Here is a 22,124-nt window from a genome sequence, read left to right as displayed (position 1 = left end):
CTCATTGTGTGCACACAGTGTGATTTACGTATCGGTCTGTGTACGTCAGTTTTATGTTTTTGCACACTGTATACTCGTAAGGTTGTGTGTTTGTATATACGGCGTGTGCACACGCATGCTTGTGAACGTGAGACCCGTCCCGGCTTTGCTGAAAGCATCACAGTGAGCTATCACCATGGTCTGCAGTAACATATTTAACAGAGTTGTGCGATGGCGAGCACGATGGTGCCAGCAGCATGGGGTTCTTAATCAGCTGGTGTGCACAGCTCTGTCTAGGATGCAATCAAGAGTGGCGGGAGAGCGCCACACAGAGCAGGCAGCGCCATGCTTTGCGTTGCCAGTGGTGAGACCCAGTTAGCTTGCGCTGACGGCGCCGTCTCACGAGTGCTCCGCTTCTCATGTACTTTTCGGGACATCAGGAGTGGGAACATTTCGCTACTAATTTAATCAGGACTCGGACATTAACATGGAATTACGTGGTTAAGTAATGGCTTTTGCACCCCACCTAGTAAAAAGAATAAAAAAAACACATCGTTTAACTCGCAGAGCAAGCCCACACCGCAGCGCCCACCCTCAGCCCCCCGCCACTTCCTGCCTCGGACGGCGTGACACGCTGATCCGTGGCACGCGGCGTCTGGTCAGACCCGGCCGTGACAGGATGAGGCAGAGGACGCAGCGCTGCTGTCAGAGCGTGCCGCGCTTGAGTTTCGCGCCGCTTTGTTGTTGCCGGCTGTCCATGGCGTCCTGTGAGTCACGCGGGCCAGGGCTGGCTCGGCGCACCACAGCCTGTAGGGCATTCGTGCCTTAATTGTCCTGCACATGGCTGTTTTAGGCAGAGTTAAAGCGAATCGGGTGGTGATGTCATCGCCGGGACAGTACGCGTTCACTCATCCCGGGCACGTGAAGTAACTTGGGTAAGCTAGACCTAGCGCACCACATCGCCGTCCGGCGTAGTGGCATTTCCACCGGTCGCGTCCTGGTTTAAAATTGTGTTGTTTGCGATTACTGGCCATGTGGCGGTGCTGGGAACCACGTGCCTGCCCATGGAGGGCTCAGCTGTGTTGGTAAAACGATTGCTTCGTGTCTCCGTCGTCTCGGTGTGGAGCGCAGACACAGTCTTGTCTCAGGGGCCTCTATTGCAGAGCCAGGTGGAAGCGACGCACAGCAGCTGCTTGCAGGATTAAATTTCAATTGGGCTTATTGCCTTGCCGCGTGTGGATTAAATCTATATACAGTAGAAGGGGAAAAACTGCGGTCATCGAAACGTCAACAAAGACTCACAAAGAACGTAAAATACCTTTTCCGTCTGCGTTATTTTACGTGTGTGCATTGTTTGTGTAATTTGTGTACAGCACACATCACTGTCTTGCACAATGTGACATCTGTGGGAAAAGACAGCGCTGCTTTTACAAAACACTTCTGGCTTCATCGTAAAATATATCAACGATGCCTTTGAGGGAGGGCTGCTGAAAATGTGTGTGATTAGGCTGTGAAACATGATACTAGGAGTGTACCAGCAAGTTTGTCATATTATTTATTTTAATGAAAGCTTAGAGCTAACAGCAAAAGTTACACATTTGAGTAAGGTAAGGGTTCTGCTTCCATGGCTCTGTGGCGGCTATGGTTGCGGTTTGTATGCTTGTGGGCTTGCGTGCGTTAAAAACATGTATCTGCTTGTGAATCTACAGTGAACCAATCCATAAATTTGCTTATGTGTGCTAATACTGACTGTAGCATGCATGTTCACTTATACATGTGTGAATGCACGCATGGGTTCATCAGCAGTCATCTGCAGATTCAGGAGCTTTCGGTGGCGCAGATGAACTGGACAAAAGCTTCTGAGCTTGTGTGTGCATGCGTGTGTGCACATGTGTGTATGTGTACTGGTGGGGAGCGATAGTATAGCGGACAGCGCGCTGCGCTATGAATCTGGCAACCCGGATTCGATTCCCGCTCACGGCCAACACCAGTGACGATTATTTGAACCGGTCCTGGGCCTCCCCTAGGTCGACTCAGCCTCAAATGAGTACCTGGTGCGGTGTGTAAACATCACCACTGGGGAGACAAAGGCGGTCGGGCATGGTGCTGGCCACCCACCCCCTCGTGTACCATTCTGGCCTTCATAGGTGCTCGCTAACATCACTTGCCCCTACAGTCTGTTAAGGCTACACGGGGGATCTTTGTCTTTGTATGTGTACTGCGCCTGCCTTCAATGGTGCTACTTGCTTATAGCACTCGCTCAAACAGTCTGTTAAGGCTACACTGGGGGATCTTTGTATTTGTGCCCATAGGTGTTCTCTGCGTCACGTGTGTACGTGCGAACGTGCGAACGTGCATGTGTTCGCGAGTACGTATGTGTGTGTGTTTGCTCATGCATGTAGCGTTGCTCTGTCGCGTGTGCGCTGCAGCGAGCAGCCTCGCTCGTCTCGAGGATTTGGGCCCACTGGACGAGCCGCGCGGGGAGCCGCTGCACGCCTCCATGAGGACTCCACGCCAGCCCCTGGTGGCCCCACACTCCCAGCCTCTACACAACATGGGTAAGAGAGGGGCTTTGGTCTCACACGCCACTGTGCTTGTACTGGGACTGGGTACGTCGGTCACCTGACCTGTTCATATATATTTCAGCCATGGCCATGTTTTGCTGCTTTGTTGGTTTTGTTACGTAATCAAGCGGCCAGCAACCAACAGCAACATTTAATAGAAATAGTGAACACGTTTCTTGACTTGTGCAAGGTTATGATTGTGCTTGAGAAAAAGCGATTCCAAAGTAGAGCAGAGAGAGGGAAGAAACGGAAGGAGAAGTGTGTAATGGCTTGCAGTGTGGTGGTTGAACACAGTGTGGATGAGACGGAGCGGTCAGTTCCTCCCTGGCAAGGATGTCATTGGCCTTTGGGGCATTGAAAATTATTTTAGTTTTAGTGTCAAGTTCTTTATTTTTCGCAGTTTCCCAATTTCGAAGGATGAATCTGCCCGAAGGCAGCCCTCCTCCGCTCGCGCCTCGCCGTGGGCGCATGCAGGGCCGCACTTCGCCTCGCTTGTAGTTTAGAGAATTGACCCGACACACAGCTGCGGATGCGTGGAGCGGGAGGAACGCGGCGGTGGCCGCCGAGCGTTTGGTGCCTCGCTTTGGAGTGAGCGCGCAGACACCGGAAGAGCGAGCACGCCGTCATTGCCGCCGTTCGCCCGGGATGACCACCGCGCGGGGGGTCGCGGAGCAAGGGGCCCTTTCCGCGTGCGCCATCGCACGCGTAGGGGGGTGTGAGCGGTATTGTGCAGAGCGCGCAGTGCACCTGGTCGCCCTGGAGCGAGATCGGTGATAGTCGAGTGGAAAAGGGTGCAAGGAGAGGGGCGTCTTGCCTCGAGCGTGAGGTGGGCATAAGGGATTAACAAATGAATTAATGACAGCTAACATTTAGTCCGGTGAGGTGTCATTACCAATATTTTTTTTCCCACTTGAATAATTCATTATGGGTTTACAGAGCCAAGCCATTTGAAGAAGTCTTATAGTTTGATCTTTATTATACAGCTTACTTACACTCTGGGTAGTATTTTTTTTATGTAGCCGCTGCTTTATGAACGTTTCTTGAATTGTGCATGTTATTGCTGTGCTTTTAAGTTTGGAGTAATTTGTACACATGGGCCGTCATTTCTGAATATCACAGGCAGGTAGGGATCCCTGGACTACTCTCTCTCTCCAGGGGACAGGAGACTAGTCACTCCGCGAGTTTGATTAAAACTCAGCGCTCTGGCACTTTCATGGTGCGGCACTCGGGTGCTAAGTGTGGCTAACAGTGGCAGGCGAGGGCTGGACAGATGTGAGGTTGTGACCCCACGTGAAAGCAGAGCTTCCCTGCTGACATGAATGGTGGTGGCAATCACGGTCATAATCCCATTCATCAAATTGCTCGTGTGATGGGCTCCTACGCAGGGTCGGGCCTGGAATGGTTGGGCCCATCAAGTCGCTGTGAGACCTGCCAGCACCCCCCCCCCCCCCCCCGCTGTCCCCGGGAATCCATTACGTCGGCTGGGCTCGTGCCGCACCTGTGTTTCCTTCCCAATCCCTTATTGATGGAAGCATATTGAGGTGATTTAATATGAATGCAGTTTAGGGCACGTCAGTCTTACGTGCCGCCGCGCGTGGAGTTAGACGCTCTTGCTAATACATGCACGACGTTGCCACCTGTCTGTTTTCCTGTCATGCCACGTCCACATTCGGTCGTCCACAGCGGGTCGCGGTGCTGCTCGGTGACGATGGCTCGCCCCCCCACGCTTTCGTCTTGCTCATGCAAATGGCACTACCAGGACGCCATGTCCATTTTCGAACAGTCGGCCGGGAAGCGGGCATCCAAATGTGATCACTGGCCGCATGCATTGGTGGAGGTAGCTCTCATATGGGAAGAAAAGACGCGCACCTTTGTGGCCGAGCGAAGGGTGGGAACCGTGCCCCTCCTGTTTACACAGCAGTCCCCGTTAGCTAGGTTATCGGAGCACTCCGCTATTAATAGCTGCGGACTTCCTGCCTGCTGAGCACGCCTGTGTGATTGTCCTTTCCAGTGCGGTCCGTCATTTCCCACAGCGAGGGCTCTGCCTTGCAATGCACCAGCCTCTGCCAAACATGCAGCCTGCATGGTCATGGACATTGTCAAGTGTTTCCATATTTCCTACAAAAATTCTACCCGCAACATGAATGGTTTGTGAAAGAAAAAAAAATTGCATGTTTTATTTCAGTGATTTCCTAGTGGATGTTTGGGATCGGACAGCTGCATGTTTAACTTATTACTTTTTACGGCGTGGTTTCCATGGGTTTCAGATTGTTATTCAACAGTCAATGGGGCCATTAAAATTTAAAATTGGACCTGGCTGCTTGGAAAAACTTGACGTGATATTTAAGTGGCTTTTAAAATTTTAAACAGGTTTCAAACAGGTTTGTTTATTGTGTGTTTGTTTGACGTTGCTCCGTTTCATTTTGGAAATAGGCCCTGAAGCATAAATGCATGTTTGCTGTGGCACCAGGCACCAACCGGTATTTGTTTAACTTGTGTGACGAGGAGAACTTGCAATTTGTATTCATGATGATGCCTGCCAGGGGCCACGGGATAATTTCTAATATCCTCGCTGGGCATTTCAAGCCCAGGTTCTGTAACCATCCTTGCCACGATCCCGACACACGGAAACAGATCTGCAGTTTCCATCGCGCTTCTCGGGAAGACGTCCGTCACGCGTGGAGCGCTCTGAGCGTGATGGCTGCCACCCAAACGGTGTGCACGCTTCGTCGTGTTTCGTGTCCCCGCAGCGGCGCGACTTCCCTCCTGCAAGCCGGTCGACGCTGCCCTCAAGCCGCTGACCTTCGAGCTGCCGAGCGTGGCGGGCGAGGTTTCTTTCGTTGGGCGAGAGTGGCTCTTCCGTGAGCTGGAGCTCCGGCTGGGAGGTCGGGCATCGGGCGGCGGCAGCGGCGGAAGCAGCATCGGTGGCAGTGGAGGAGTTTTCATCGTCGGGGGCGTTGGATCTGGGAAAACGGCGATTGTGGCTCGTTTGGTGCGACTTAGCTGCCACGGGGAGACGGCTGCATCTCGGAGTAAGTGGCAGACACGAGCGTGCGCCCGACTTGTCCAGCGTGTCTGTGAACAGGCCCTTACTTTTTAGCAGGGCAACACAGTCCAAGTGTGTGTTCTTTCACGTGTATAATTGCGTAGCTATTTGAGCATATTTTCATTATTACAGTGGGTTTTTTTAAATTCACGGTTACTTCATTGTGATTCGAATTACCAACCAAACGTTTGACATGTAATTCGCTTTAGACTTCACAGAACGTGCCGTTCACTTTTGTATTAAAATGTACATGACAATATAATGGACCCTCTTCCGTGTAATATATTTGTAGATGTTGATGAGGGGAGGGAACGGATTGGGCCCGCCTGCCGGGGAGGCAACAGCAGCTACAACCCCGCACAGCATCTGAGGAGCGACGATCCCGCCAGGAGGCTAGCAGCCAAGGTGCGTGCGCTCGAGTGTGTGCGTGTGTGCGTGCGTGGGTTTATTGATTTTGCACTTTGTGTGGGTGCCTGTATTGTGTACTAAGTTTCCATTCTAGAGGGGGCCACGTTATGCTTGGGAAAGACTTATTGTTTTAAGTGCCAGCACTGTAACGATGCCACAAAACTGTTCTCGTATTAAAAAAGGAAAGTCAGTTTTGAGGGAAGAATAAACTAGAAGTGAAAGCTTAGTTTGAAGTGACTCTCAATTACTCTCACGCCGAGGTGTGAAATGGGGCCGGCCGCTGACCCGTCGCGGTGCACCGTGTTGTTTCAGGTGGTGGCCTATCACTACTGCCAGTCGGACCGCGCGAGCACGTGCCTGGTGCCCGAGTTCGTGCACAGCGTGGCGGCGCTGCTGTGCCGGGCGCCGCAGCTGGCAGCATACCGCGAGCTGGTGGCGCGCTCGCCCGAGCTGCAGACGGCGCTCTCCATGCGCTCCTGCGTGCAGGAGCCCGGGGCGGCGCTGCGCCTCGGAGTCCTCCAACCGCTGTCCACCCTACGCAAGGGTGAGTGCCGCTCAGCTGCCTGAGTGCACGAGCAGTGGTGAAGGGGTGGGGGGTCAAAAGTCAAGATAAAGGGGGTAAAGGCGCAACCCTGCAATTGCTTGCTGGTGTCACTGTTGGTGGAAGGGCCTCGAGAGGAGCCTCTAGAGAGCCAGCTCCAGAGAGTGTTTGGTCATCAGTTCCACGCTGGTCAGACGTGTGCGGAAGAGGTGGCAGTGTCCACACTTTACCCCACCACATGCGGCCTGCCGATTGACTCGCTGCGGTGTACCCACTTATGCTGTTGAGTGGACAGGGGTGTGGAGATTTTTCATAAAAATTGCCCCATTGCTTCAAGTGATGCACCTGGAGAAGGAACCGGGGACCTCTGTATCTCGGGTGCAGTGTGTTGACTAAATCGCCCCACACCAAGGCTGTGTTGGGAATAGTACTCATCATCTCCACCCAGTCCCAGGTGATGCTTTTTCTCCTCTTGATGGAGACATCGTAAAGATGCATCCAATAAAGGGCAATTCCTTGAACATGTTACGCCCATTACGGCAGAAGCGATTGCATTTGTTATTATTTGTATTCTTTGCATCTTTATGTACACGGCGATCATTGTACATTTCACAGGATCATGATATCCATACCTGTTGACAACTTGTTTGGTGAATCGCCATATACCGAATATCGTTATATATACAGTGGCAATAATGAACAATCTCATCGCTCATCTCTCAACGGAAGGGTCATTTGCGCTCAACGCACAGGAAGGGGGTTAACCTCGAGGGGTTTGTAGCTATTCTGGGCCCGGTGCCACTGGCGTGAGGAAGCCTTTGTGTCGCCGTCCGGCGAGGTGAGTCCTCCCGCTTCGTGCCCAGCCTGTCCTGCCTGCGCTCTACAGCGCCCACAGACATTGACTAAACAATTTCACGCCGAGTTAACCTGGGGGGCAGGATTGGAACAGAAGCCAATTCAAATTGTTATTTGCGGCCGGCTTTAGTGCAGTCTGAGAAGAGAGATTGGGGGTTGGTATGGAGCAGTCTATGGCATGACGCAGAGGGAGTGTGGGGGGGAAAGGAAATGGTCGTGCACACATGTTGCACGGTTATCGGCTCCGATGTGGCCAGGGATCGTTTAATTTCACCATAGATGCTCATTGAAGGTCTTGGTTAAAAGCGAGAGATGTGTGCACAATTGTGAGGAGGAAATGGCAGAGCCAACGCAGGCATGAACAAAACGTTCGCGTGTATTTTTTTATCATGAGCATTTTGCTCATATATTGTAATGTGGAATTTAAAGGCAAAGGAATATCAATTCTGGGTATAGAGTGTCGAGCAACAGAGAGAGGAGGGAGGAGGCGGGCCAAGCCCCAAACACGTATGTTTCATTGTCCCCTGTGTGTGAAGTGAATTCACTTTAAATCCCTCTCATAACACAAGCACATACACAGTGCCAGCAAAAATGACTCTATAAGCCAGAGGGCATTCCTGACACAAATGGCCTATGTATGTAAAAATCGTGATTCTTTATAGTACATAAAACTCCCATAATGTTTGTATTGTACTTTTTGACCTTTAAATGTCAAATGCTGAAGGTTGTTATTTGGCCATTAATAAGGGCAATGGCAGCTATAATAGGCTCGCTGATGCTGATGTGAATTACTCTTTGGGAATTGATTTGCAGCCATTGCCACCTACATGGCTCACCTTGATTTCTGTAATTGCTTTACCAATGCCAAAATGATTTTAACAGTGAGTAAAAAACATCTAATCGCCATAGCTGTTAGGCGTCCAATTGTATTGACTGGCCTTCGCAGCACTCAGCTCTTGGTTGGAGACATTGACAGTGTTTCAAAAGGTTCAATTCTTTACGAAGAGAGACGGACATGCACTCGCACCCACGTTCACAAAAACAAAGACCCCCCATATAGCTTTCAATAGACTGTTGGGACAAGTGCTGTTAGTGAGCACCTATCAAGGATTGAATGGCACACGAGGGGGTGGGTGGCCAGCCCCCACGCTGTCCACCTTTGTCTCCTCAGTAGTGATGTTGACACATCGCACCAGATACTCATTTGAGGCTGAGTCGATCTAGGGAAGTAGGCCCAGCACCGGTTCAGATAATTGTCACTGGTTTGGCCGTGAGCGGTAATCGACCTCGGATCGCCGGTTTCGTAGCGCAGCGCGCCAACCGTTACACCACTGCACCCCACATGGCTTTGACTACACACACTCACACCTACACACACTCACATATGAGCCTGCCAGGGTTGCCACTGGACTGGCGAGTAGACTGATTGTGTCTGTATTGGAGCTCGCGTGCATTTCAGTACAAGACGCTTATGTAAGATACAACAAAGGAACCACATGGCTCCTTATTTCCCAGACACTGGACTGCACTTAACCATCTTATAGCAACACATGGGATATGTGAAAACGAGTGGGAATTACATCACATTGTATTGTATAGTATGGGTCACTATGTGACTGTGGGTCTCTGGACCTTAATGTTCATTTTTATATGGCGCAGTGAATGCTAATTGGATCTCACAGTTGCTGAGGTACCACAGACAAGCTAGAAGGCAGCCCAGGTGGTGATCTGCCACAAACAATCGCCCAAGCTCTGAAGTCCTCGATAGTCTAAGATCTTTTCATCCAATTAATGAGAACTGTTACACATGTTTATACATGTGGGAAGAAACTTAGAGTACCCAGAGAAACCCCACGCGTGCGAGGGGGCAATGCTCTTATCCCATAAAGAAGCAACAGATGAGATTAGTCCGCACTTCACTGTATCACATTCTCCTGGCAAGCCAGGTTATGGCACCACCATGCCCACTGGAAGGGAGTTTTGCAACATTTGTGCGATCCACCAACCCTTGCCTCCACGGTGCTGGATTACAGGCATGCGCCACCACCGCCCAATGGAGTCCATGGGTCTCTGTGCTGGTCTATGCGAGTCTAATTCTGACTGCTGTGCAGTGCAATCCATGGCTCACATCGCCCAACCAATGCAGGGAGTAACATGTGGAATCCATCTGGTGACCCCGGGCGCCATCAAATGGCTTTCCCAGCTCAACATATACATTTCTAAACTCGCTCGTTGCTTTCCAAAATCCTTAACGAAATAATCTCGTGCATCCATGTGTGCGTGGTCACCGTGCTTGGCACCAGAGGGGAAGCTGGCAGACAGAGACATGCTGCTGCTGGTGGACGGGCTGCACGAGGCCGAATTCCACAAGCCCGACCACGGCGACACCATCGCCTCCTTCCTGGCCGTGCACCTGCCTGCGTTCCCCCCACGCCTCAAGCTGGTGCTCACCGTCCGCACGGCCAGCCAGGTCCGCCCCCTGGCACGCGGCGCCCCACCAATGCCCACCGCCCCACCAATACCCACCGCCCCTCCAATACCCACCGCCCCACCAATACCCACCGCCCCTCCAATACCCACCGCCCCACCAATACCCACCGCCCCACCAATACCCACCGCCCCTCCAATACCCACCGCCCCACCAATACCCACCGCCCCACCAATACCCACCGCCCCTCCAATACCCACCGCCCCACCAATACCCACCGCCCCACCAATACCCACCGCCCCACCAATACCCACCGCCCCACCAATACCCACCGCCCCTCCAATACCCACCGCCCCACCAATACCCACCGCCCCTCCAATACCCACCGCCCCACCAATACCCACCGCCCCTCCAATACCCACCGCCCCTCCAATACCCACCGCCCCTCCAATACCCACCGCCCCACCAATACCCACCGCCCCTCCAATACCCACCGCCCCTCCAATACCCACCGCCCCTCCAATACCCACCGCCCCTCCAATACCCACCGCCCCTCCAATACCCACCGCCCCTCCAATACCCACCGCCCCTCCAATACCCACCGCCCCACCAATACCCACCGCCCCACCAATGTCCAACGCTCTACCCAAATACACCGCTTGCTATAGACACGCGAATGTGGCCTCTCGGGAAATTGGAATATTCCATTTTATCCTCACTTCCGGATTAAATATTTATAACACGTTAATTTGTGCGTATATTTATTATGTATGAGCTAATGTAGAATTTAACGAATACGTGTGCCACTTAAAAAATACATGTTTTTGTGAAACCTAGTTATAAACGATTATTGCCCCTTTTTTATTACTTTGAAAGGTACACGTTAGCTGCCACAGGGATGTTTAGTGCAGACAACTGCTTGCGAATACAAACGTCTTGCTCCATCAGCACGACTTAATTGTTCAATGTTTTTACCAAACCTCACACACGGCTCCGTTCGTCTCGTGTTTGTTTACCTTCGTCGTCCACTTCTCCACAGGATGTGACGGCGCAGCTGCCGTTCCCGGAGATCCTTCTGGACCCAGGCCTGGGCGGACCCGCTAGGGCCCCCGAGGTGGCAGGGCCCGAGGACGACCTGTGCAGCTACGCGGTGCGCCGCGTGAGCGGAGGCTGCCAGACGCAGGCCGGGGTGTGGCAGGCGTGGAGGCCCCCAGGCCCGGACGGCGCCGAGATGACCCAGATGGCCGACATGGCCCCACGCCTTGCGGCGATGGCGCATGGCTGCTTCCTCTACCTCCGTCTGGCCCTCGACCTGGTCAAGCAGGGAAATCTGTCGCTCACGGGGCCTGGGTCAAAGGTCAGAGTGACCACTGACCCCTATGTGTACAATTCACTGGCAGTGTTCTCAGCCAGTTTATTGCAATTGTTTTAATCATTACTTCTTTGCTGATAATTTTTGCAACACGACAACGATAGCCACGGTGGCGAGATGTTAACTACCTCACCTGGTAGACAAGAGGTTGGAGGTTAGATCCCAACCCTGACTCCTGCTGTATATTTGGAGTTTGCTTGTGGATTTTTCTCCGGGCCTGGTTTTTCCCTCCACACTTATGGATACGCGTTTAGAGTATATGGCTGCTACAAATTTCCACGTGATAAGACACTTCATGGAGCTATCACTTGTGTGCCAGGTCGCTTAAAAAAATGAGATACATAGCTCATTGGGCCTTACCTGATAAAATAAAATAAAACGACAGTTGATATGTTAGGAGTGCGATGGTTTTGTACTATCACCATTTTCTACCAAATTATTTAGAGAGCCCAGTTTTAGGATGCAGTGCAGCTCGGTATCTGGCACCTGTGATCATTTCCTGGCCAGTGATATCTTCCAGCCTGCACTGACTAGCATGGTGAAGTATGGTCAAACAACCAACACGGGATGGGGAGGCCTACATACAGCAGTGGATTGTCAAAGGACTCTAAACAAAGAATGATAAAGTACCTTTGCAAATGGCTTTTCGTCTTGGTGAGGATACACGCTCTGCCAGCACGCCTCAACATTCGTCCCTGTGCCCGTTTTCAGGAGCTGCCGTGCTCCCTGTCGGAGCTCTTTGAGCTGCAGTGCAACGCGCTCTTCCCAAAGCGGGCGGACTTCATGCGCGTTCTCCCTCTCCTCAACGTGGCACTGGCATCCCTGCAGCCCCTTAGTGAGGCGCAGCTACTCCAGGCACTGCGCGCCGGCCACGTGGGCCCACCGCCCCCCGGCAGCCCCGCCGCCGACTTCCCGGCCGTCTTGGAGAAGGTGTCGCCGCTGCTGGCGCGTCTCCCTGACGGCACCCGCATGTTCCGACACCCGGCACTGCGCGAGTGGCTCGCCTGGAGGCAGGATGGCAAGAGCAAGAGGTTCCTCTGTGAGCCCAGGTATGCGGCTCTCTGGCGGCATGCTCGTCTGCGTGCATGTGCGTGTGAGCGAGCGTGTGAGCGCCACGCTGCTGTTTGTATGGTCCGTGGTGAGTAAACGTATTCGCATGACCAAGCACAGTTGAGCGTAGTTACGACAAGAAGATTGGAACACACGTGCTTCTTTCCTAGTGTTCAAATCCAATCAATCCTTCAGCAAGTTGGCTATGGTCTCTGTTCACCTAGTAGTAAAAACGATTTACAGCTGCACATTGCCTAAAGTCTATTTGAAGAGATATATATATACTGGTTTACTGCTTGTGTGGTAATGTGTGGATGCCCTAACATTTCAACAAATCTGACCAAAAGACAATTGGCTCTCTGAATAAAGAGACCCTGCCTGGAATAACGTGAGCAATTTGTGCGAGGCATGTCGCTACCTTCACCTCCGTGATTAATGGTCTGTACCAGGCATGTTCCACTACATCAGCACCGACATGCACAGGGGTTGAGTGTTAATTGTCGAGAGCAGTCGATCACTTGGGGTGAGCGGAGGCTCGCCTCCCCCCCCCCCCCCCCCACCATGGGCGTCTGGATCTGCCACTACATAGGACCCATCACTCTCTGAGTGGATGTAGAAAAGACAGTAAGCATGCGCCTTCGGTTATTAGCACATTATGCTGTGTTTCATGCAGCGATTGCAATAAATAAAGCGTACATTTTACTGCTTCCTGGAATTGCGACTTTTTTTTACAATGCACAATAACTTCTACGAATGATGGGGTGACACAGAGTCCTTCGCCATATCGGGATGTATTTAATTGAAATGACTAACACTTTTGTTTTTGTTTGTGTGTGTGTGCGCTCGTGTTTGCATGTGCTCGTGTATATTTGGTCAGGAGTGGGCACGCACTGCTCGCCATGGCTCTCTCACGTCAGGGCGGCACGCTAAGTCCAGAGCAAACCTTGGAGCTGGGACACCACATCCTCAAAGCACACATCTACAAGGCGAGTCTTCCACCCACCCTCCCCGAACACACACACACCAGTACCGATCCCTTTCCACGGTGCTATCTATAATTCATATCCTGAACCTTTCTCTTAAGCCCAAACATTTTGTTTCCCCGAACAAACTACACTGATGAGTGATGTTGCCATTGTGTTCTTGCCGTCGTACGTGGCTGAGCAGCTCTGGTGGCTGGTGTCATATCACAGCGCTGAACCTTTTGCAGCTGTGTAGAATTCGCAGCCGATTGTTTGGATGATCAATGTTACACGTGTGTTATTTATACTGTATTTTATTTGGCTAAGAAACATGTTTTTCAGATCTTGGTTGATTTTAATGGCTGCATTATTTATTTTCCTACCCCAAGATATTCTAAACCATACTTTCTTTGCACCCTCAAGTTGCCCTTGCAAAAAGAGGCATTTGCCTCAGTCGATGTTGCCTGGTTACAAAGTAAAGTTGATGTGTGTGCGCGCGTGCATGCAGGGTCTTAGTAAGCGACCAGGCATCTCGTCCAGTGTGCTACAAGCCTTGTGGGTGGCGCACAGCACCGATGGCCTTTCGGCAACCCTTACCTCCCTTCGCAACCTCTACACACCCAACATCAAGGTGCGCCCCCACCCACAATCATTACAATTACCGTTGACTCCATCGGTGAGCTGAACTTCTTCTCTTTTACCTATAAAAGGCATTGTTTGTCTGTCTGTATGTGGGTGGCCGAAACTTGCAAAGGATTTGGCTCGCAAATCGTGGGGTTAAGATTTTTAAAAAGGATCCAGGTACCACGCCATAAGCCCCATGTTGAGCCAGCGCTATTCCGATTTCGCATCCGTCACATTTAAAGTAGTTTAATAAGCGATTTAGTGCTGTTTTTGGTTATTTATTAGCTAGCGCATTCTCGACCCAACCAACTCACACGTGTTCGGTGGGGCGGAGGGCCCCTGCCAAGTCACGCGCGTTCGGTGGGGGTGAGGGGGGAATTCTCTTTTGCGTGGACACTGCAAGGTAACACACACAGATTTACAGCTCCCTTCAAACATTTATTACCATGTCTGTTTACTCATTATAAATTGCCTTTTATAGGTTAGATTTAATGACAGGGATTAACCAATGTTTTATGACAGTTATCCTAAGTAACACGATTTTTCTCCCCGACTACTAACTGCTACTATTAAATTGTTATATACAAAATGCCTATTATTCCCCACTATCTTTGCTTTAGCGACCACATCTTTACATGACTACATGACACTTATGCACACGTTTTCTCTTTGAAAATAGGTACTTTTCTAAATACTGTATCACTGTCCTGCTCACAAAAATCAGGTTCGAGGGAATGAATAGCCTTTTTTCTACTCTTGAGTCATGAGCAGCCACGTAATATCACTTACTGCGCAGGGGCAAACCAATAAATATACTCATTGCTATTACGTCTTCATTCTATCATATTTACACTTGCCCCCTCAGTACGGGGGTTGAGCAGTGACGTTATGTCAATTACGCTTGATTGGGTCGATGAGGGCGGAGGAGCGACGCTCACAACAATGAGCGGAGCGCAGGGTGGATAAAGCACAGCAAGTTGGCACAGTAGGGGGCACAGGTGGTGCATCAGCCAGTCATCTCGGTCATCTCAGTCAGTCGACCCGTGGCACCTGGGTCTGCCCCGTGACCTCCTGCCAGTGAGCGTTCGACACTTCACGTGGCCTCAAGGTGCACATGGCCTGGCACAAGCATCGTGGTGACGTCACCGCCACTTAGTGGCGAATGGCGGTTATTGTTATAGTTCCATGTGCGTGTGATTCTGTGTGTGTGTGCATCTATGTGAGTGTGTAAGTCAATGCGTGTGTGTGAGTCGATAAGTCAATGTGTCTGTGTATGTCTATGTGTGTGTGTGTGTGAGTCAATATGTGTGTGTTAATCGATATGTCTGCGTGTGTAAGTCCATATGTGTGTGTGTGTAGGTCGATGTGTGTGTGAGTCTATGTATGTGTGTGTGAGTTGATATGTGTGTGTAAGTTGTGGGGAGCGGTAGTGTAGCGGTCAGCGCGCTGCGCTATGAACCTGGCGACCCGGGTTCGATTCCCGATCACGGCCAACACCAGTGACGATTATCTGAACTGATCCCAGGCCTTCCCTAGGTCGACTCAGCCTCAAATGAGTACCTGGTGTGATGTGTAAACATCGTCACTAGGGAGACAAAGGCGGCCCGGCGTGGTGTTGGCCACCCACCCCCTCGTGTGCCGTGCCGGCCTTCATAGGTGCTCGCTAACAGCACTTGCCCCTACGGTCTGTTAAGGCTAAATGGGGGATCCTTGTGTGTAAGTCGATTTGTGTGTGTCTTAGTCGATTTGTGTGTGTCTTAGTCGATATGTGTGTGTGTAAGTCCATATGTGTGTGTGTAAGTCCATATGTGTGTGTGTGAGTCGATGTGTGTGTGTGTGAGTCGATGTGTGTGTAACTCCGTGTGTGCGTGCGTAACTCCGTGTGTGCGTGTGTAAATCCATGTGTGTGTGTGTGTAATAAATGTCTGTGTGTTTGAGTCCATATGTGCGTGTGTGTGGAAGTCGATGTGTTTGTGTGTGTGGGTCAATATCTGTGTGTGTGTAAGTCGATGTGTGTGTGTCTTTTTCGCCCGGGCAACGCCAGGTACTTCCCGCTAGTTTTACCATAAACAGAAGCCCCAAGCTCGAGTGAAGTCACTTATCCAGTCTCTTGGCCTTATCTCATTGCCCTAGCCATGGCACTGAGCAATACCAGCTAGGGTTGTGTTTATTCAGTGAGCTGAGTGTCTGATAATTAGTTGTGTAACTGAGTATTGATTACATTGAGTTTATGGCGTTTTCATGTTGCGCCTGAAACAGAGTTACAAAAATCTCTTCTTGAATCGAATCGCGGCACCAAATCATGGAACTTCATCAAACCGTGATGGAGGCAAATACCTACTTTAATCATCCAGGAATGTCTGTCCTTAATGCTCGTGACGTCACTCCACATTGACCAGCCCCCCTAATTAATATTCATGAGCAGGTGACGTCCTCCAGATGGACACCTCCCCCACCCCTCCTCATTAATGATCATGAGTGGGTGACATCACTCAATATGGAGTGCTCCCCCCACCCTCACTAATAATCATGCACAAGTGACGTCACTCCACATCGAACAGCCCCCCTCATTAATAATCATGATAAGGTGACGTCCTCCAAATGGACACCCCCCCCCCCCCTTCATAATAATTAGTGGCTGACGTCACTCCACATGGGGGGCCGAGGCGCCTCCTTCCCCCTCCTCGGCGTCAAATTACAACCCTCACCACAAAGGCAGAACCCTCGCGTCACGTGATCTCCGTGACGCTATTGAGACATCAAAGTAAAAAGGACGTCATTATGAACAAGGGATTATAACCTTAAATGAAATAAGTCTGTGTCACCGCGCCCTTACAAATTGCACACGCATTAATGCAATGAATATCACGTCACGGTCTGCTTTTCGCTTACAAGTTTCAGATTTACTGCAATACACCCGTCCTTGGACGGACAAAAGGCTAGTTGCTATATGTCTAACATGAGCTTACCACTTACATTAACTCACGGCACGATGGTGACTATGACGCAGTAGAAGTCACACGTTGATTATTAAGAACAGACATTTGCTTGGGCAGTGCCAGGTGAGGGAGGGAATGCAGCCGAGAGAGCGCCGACAGTGGAAATGGAGCAATGATGTCATGATCAGGCTGCAACCCGGATTGCTACATCGCAGGACCGTGTGAAGTTGCAACTGCTTCGCCAACCCTTCCAGAAGTGGATCGACCGCGGCCGACGATGACGATGGTATTCACACACACACACACGTGTGCGCGTGCGTGCGTCTGGTTCCTCGTCAGGTGTCGCGGCTGCTGATCTTGGCGGGCGCGGACGTGGAGAGCGGCACGGAGGCGCTGTCGGGCGCACCGCTGCTGTGCGTGCACGCTCACCTGGGCCACGGCGACGCTGTCTCCCTGCTGCTGGATGCTGGCGCGTGCCCCGACGGCACGGGCGCCAGCGGCGTGGCGGCGCTCAGCCATGCCGCCGCCGCGGGCCACACAGACGTTGTCGCCAGGCTCTGCCACGGGGATGCCCAGGTTGCCCCCCTCTGCTCACTCGCGGCGCATTTCCGTGTCGGGGGTGGCATCAATTCTTCGATTAGTGTCGCCGCTTAAAGTCACGAGACCGCTTAGGGACCAAATCACAGGGAATGAGCTCAATCTCGTCAGCTCTCAGAAGCTGAACGGAGTTGAGCCGAGTTAGTGCCTGGATGGGCGAACGCATGCGTACAACGGGTGTTATAGGCTGTCTTCACCAACCTTGCGAGGATCGGTGTGAACTGTGGTCAAATAATCCCCACGACTCGCACGGCAATAGGAAGCCTTCATCCAGCAGTCGATTGACTAAAGAGCTGTAAAGCTACACGCATTATACAGTCATGTTTTAAGGCATCGTGTTGCAAAAAAAATCCACAAATTTCTGTTTTAAAGTATTCCTATGTCTGTACGGGAACATGAATTCGCACCAACATCTATACACATATTACCTGGCAAAGCTCTCATCCTTTGACACGTGTTGGCGCCGCAGGTGCCGCGCATTGACCGGGAGGGCCGCTGTGCCCTGGTGCACGCCGCACTGCAAGGCCACTTGGCCACCGTGGAATTTGTGGCCACCATGGACTGGAGCCAGCCAGATGAGCCAGATCAGCCGGGTCAGCAGGGTCAGCCAGGTCAGATCAGCAAGAGGCAGGCGGCCCAGCAGGCGCTCACCGCCGCTGCCAGCATGGGCCACGTGGAGGTGAGCAAGTGTTCCCGCTATTGGGGCTAACCGATCGTCCTTGCCCACGCACGCCCCCACTCCCCACCCACCCCCTCTCCAAACGCACGCTTCTGCAGGATGTACAAATGGAACCCATCTGGCATCCCCTGGTGCTGACGAATGGCTTTCTGAGCTCAAAATACAATTATAAACTCACCCGTTGCTTTTCGAATGCCAGCAACACGCACGCGGCAGTTTTTAGCTCCGCCTGATGGCTGGGCAAGCGTAGCAGATGGCTCTAAAATTACTTTATGTGTGGAATATTTAGGTGCCATGGTGCAATGATTAGTGAACCAGAGGTCACCGGTTTGATTCCTTCTTCCCGTGCGGTATTGAGACGATTTGTCTAAAATCGCCCTACCGCCGCCCACCCAGCCGTGTGACCCATACACTGCAGTCGATCGGCAGGTCATGTGCAGGTGGGGTATAGTGTGGGTACGCTCACCTCTTCATACACGTCTGCTCGACCAAATACCTTCTGGAGTGGAGGCCCTTCGGGTAGCAGTGGCGTGAGCAAAACATTTTAGGGCTGCACGTTTACATTTTATGTGCGCATTAAAAAGACTGCACATGAGTGTTTAACACTGCCGTATAGCAGCACCCTATTCGTAAGGGTGATATTTTGGACAAAGGCCCTTCAGAGCATTGCCTGAAACATCAGCCGAATGTACATGTTTCAATTGTTAGGCAGTATTAACAATAAATCAGATTCATGTTTAATTCATGTTTAAGCACCACTGTCGGTGTATTCCCTTTTTGCTTTGTTACAGAATATGTATATGCGTATTCACACCCATCTCCAACACTGGATTCATGATTTCTGTTGCCTAGGGAACGTGTAAACTGCCTTCTTGTGGACGTCTTGTGGACGTGTGCACTTATGCACAAAGGAAAAGATCCCCCATATAGCCTTAACAGATTGCTGGAGCAAGTGCTGTTAGCAAGCACCTATGTAGGTCGGCACGACACACTAGGGAGTGGGTTGTTCCCAGCACCACGCCCAGCCGCCTTTGTTTGCACATCGCACCAGGCGCTCATTTGAGGCTGAATCGACTTACCAGTACCTATTCAGATAATCGTCACTCGTGTTGGCCGTGAGGGAGAAAGAACTCGATGTAACCAGGTTCGTAGCACAGCGCACTAACCGTTGCACGACTGCTCCCCACACTTACGTACACACACACACACTTGCGCCTCTTTCTCCCTCGCCTGTTGGGACAAGTGCAGAAGAGTGGAAACCGCACGCATGTTTCATTGCAATGGGTTTTCCCATGACACAAGTGCACAGTTGTCGGAAATGCTGCGCCCACTGTATATCCACAGGCAGAAAAAAAAAAACACGTGGAACAGCAAGCAAACGTGAGGCAGGATACTTTTCAAATAATTCACTTACAGAGCATAAACAGAGTGCTTTTCCCTTTCAGAGAGCAGCAGGTGAATAAACGTTCCTTGTGCCCTCCACCAGGTCGTGGAATACCTACTAAGTCTTCCATCACTGTCAAGTGAGCACGAAGAGGAGGAGGAAGAGGGTGGGGAAGGGAGCCGTGTACAGATCGATGCCTTTGACACCCTGTGGGGAGAAACAGGTGGGATTTTTATTGATCCCAGTCATGGCTCCTCCCAAACCACCACTGTGCCATGGCACTGACTGTGCTGTTAAGTTCATTCTCGATGTTTTCAAACCCTTGCACTAAGAAGTGTGGTATTTTTTTTCCCTTTTGCCATCCCCTGTACATAAGCATTTATGTTTTGCGTTTTACTGCAGGTAATTAAGCCAAATCCAGTTCCAAAGTCCTGCGAATCGCCGAGTGCACACACGTACATGGAAGGTCATTTTCCCCGGTTGCTGAAGTTTGTGCAACATCTGAGCCTGGCAAGTTGCCAAACCCACAGACAATCGAAGGGGGACTGTCCAATTAACGCTTAAGCTACACAGTGAGGGTTGGGGGACTCGTTAGACGAATAGCTTCTGTGATTAGGCCGGTTGCATCTACTGCTTGTGCCCCATGATTTATGAAAAAGACTCAATCTGCACCTACCGCTGGTTTCGGTGTTGGCAGTGGAGCGAGCCATTTCTGTATTGTGAACAAATGGAAATGGTTGCGCTGCCTGACAAAGTCACCTTGAATTTGGAGGGCTTATAATAATCAATATTTTGTGGTGGTGGTGGTGGTACGTGCAAATGCTTGTGAGGAGGCGGAACGTGGGGGCCGACTTGACGGGGACAAATTGCAGGCACTCAGTGGATGGGTGGACTGTAATGGGATTTCATAACTCAGGGCGGTGGCAGGAAGATGGTTGGTGTGCGGGTTCCCTGAGGGGCAGCCTGCAGCATCAGGCAGCGCTGCCTCTCTTCTTTATAGCTTGGGTCTGCGTGACCTCACTTGACGCCCCATGGCACAGCCACCGCGTGTAACATTGGAATGTAAATGTCGCGTTTTATTGAAGTCGCCACTTCACTTTTGTCCAGATGCATATTTTTATCTCTCTCGAAATGCTTGTGCTGAGAAATGCCTACAAAAAATGATTAGCGCTTACAATTTTCCATTTCACCCTTTTGCTGCTTGCCTGCTGTATTTTGAACCCTGCCTGCAAGCTCCGAATAAATCTTTAAAGTCGTGTAGATCATTTTGATCCCGTGTCTGCCCTCATTCTGACAAGCCTTACATATTCTTGCCGTGCATGCTAAAGTTTGACTAAGGTTATCCGTAAACAACTTTGTGACGCCTGTGGGGAAGTGATGGAGGGCTGCAGTGCATTGCAATGGCGTGTGATGTCGCCCCCCCCTCCCCCGGGTTACGACCACAGCGCTGACGGCGGCAGCGGGCCGCGGGCGGCTCTTGGTGTGCGAGCTGCTGCTGGAGCGAGGGGCGTTGCTCTCCCAGGCCGGTCGGCGAGGGGTCACGCCGCTCATCAGCGCCGCCCGGCAGGGCCACTGGCAGGTGATGAGTGCCTGTCTCCCCTCTCGCTACCTCCCGCTCCTGGCGTGGGTGGCAGAATGTGCTCAAAGGACACCGAGAAAACTAGTGACTTCATGGCAAGCGCGTGATTCCTGATGGCAATCCTAGGCTTACGGTGTCCAGCTTTGTGTGAACAACGTTCATAATTTGCCTTCAAGCTCACATAAATAATGCTCATTAGGGATAGGTCAGGGTTGGACCTAGCTCACGTGGAGTTTGTAACGATGAATCGATTCTTCAATAAAACTAAATTATTATGTTTATGATGCAAGGCATAGAATCATGCATGTGAGAAATTGGTTTCGTCTTTACGGTACATGTGACCATGCAATAGGGTAACTTGACCCCGTGCAAACTAAATTTACCACAATTTAAAAGGAAAAATAATATATTTGATTTGTGTCGTTATGCTGAACGTTACAGTTCATCAAATTATGAGAGGGGTGAAATAATTTAATACTTAACCAATCATATGTGAAAACGATTAACCCCTTGATGTACTCGAATATGAACAGCACATGTTTTTGTTTGTATTCTGACCACAAGTATTGTGGTTAATGCAGACATGATTCCTTGTAAAAGGTTTCAGTTTGGTGTTTTAACATCTTAACACCTGTTTTGTTGCCAAAAAAAGGGGAAAACATTCTCATGAACAGCACATGTTAAGGTAATAGCTGTTTTATCCAAGATAGCGTTCAATCTGTTATCGCAAACTTGTTACTAAATGTCCTCGGTACCCCTTGTTTCCTTCCAAGACTATCCAAAAAGGACTTTGCCCTCACTCCTTGTACCCTGGTTCCAAACTGAGACTTTGGTCCCACTGTGTGTATAGGTCGCCTGATTCTGGAGGACTAACGCACGACACAGAACCTGTCCGCCTGCCCCATGTGCCGTGCACGCAGGTGGTGCTGCTCCTCCTGCGGCGCGGGGCAGAACCAGACGCGCCGGAGAGGCGAGGCCGGACAGCGCTCATGGCGGCCGCTTGCGAGGGCCACACCAACACCGTGGACGTGCTCCTATCCAGGGGTCCGGTGCACAACGTCGCGTCGCCCCGTTCGCACGACACACCGCACGACACACCGCACGACACACCGCACGA

General features: G+C 51.2%; 1 protein-coding gene across 1 annotated transcript in view; it reads left to right on the top strand.

The window, feature by feature from the left end:
- Positions 1-22,124, top strand: part of LOC133344715 (protein TANC1-like) — a 53,454-nt gene that overhangs the window by 21,348 nt on the left and 9,982 nt on the right. The window contains 14 exon segments of the mRNA XM_061554802.1: positions 2,409-2,537; positions 5,294-5,575; positions 5,882-5,994; positions 6,310-6,541; positions 9,697-9,863; positions 10,861-11,178; positions 11,905-12,242; positions 13,121-13,229; positions 13,714-13,836; positions 17,108-17,344; positions 17,835-18,044; positions 19,531-19,651; positions 20,874-21,007; positions 21,928-22,051. Coding sequence (XP_061410786.1) covers positions 2,409-2,537; positions 5,294-5,575; positions 5,882-5,994; positions 6,310-6,541; positions 9,697-9,863; positions 10,861-11,178; positions 11,905-12,242; positions 13,121-13,229; positions 13,714-13,836; positions 17,108-17,344; positions 17,835-18,044; positions 19,531-19,651; positions 20,874-21,007; positions 21,928-22,051 — 2,637 coding nt within the window.

The sequence above is a fragment of the Lethenteron reissneri genome, chromosome 20, assembly GCF_015708825.2.
Source record: "Lethenteron reissneri isolate LAM-NWPU_2019-01 chromosome 20, ASM1570882v1, whole genome shotgun sequence".
NCBI lineage: Eukaryota > Metazoa > Chordata > Hyperoartia > Petromyzontiformes > Petromyzontidae > Lethenteron > Lethenteron reissneri.
Note: the sequence above shows the minus strand (reverse complement) of the source record. Positions and strands in the feature narration are given on the sequence as shown.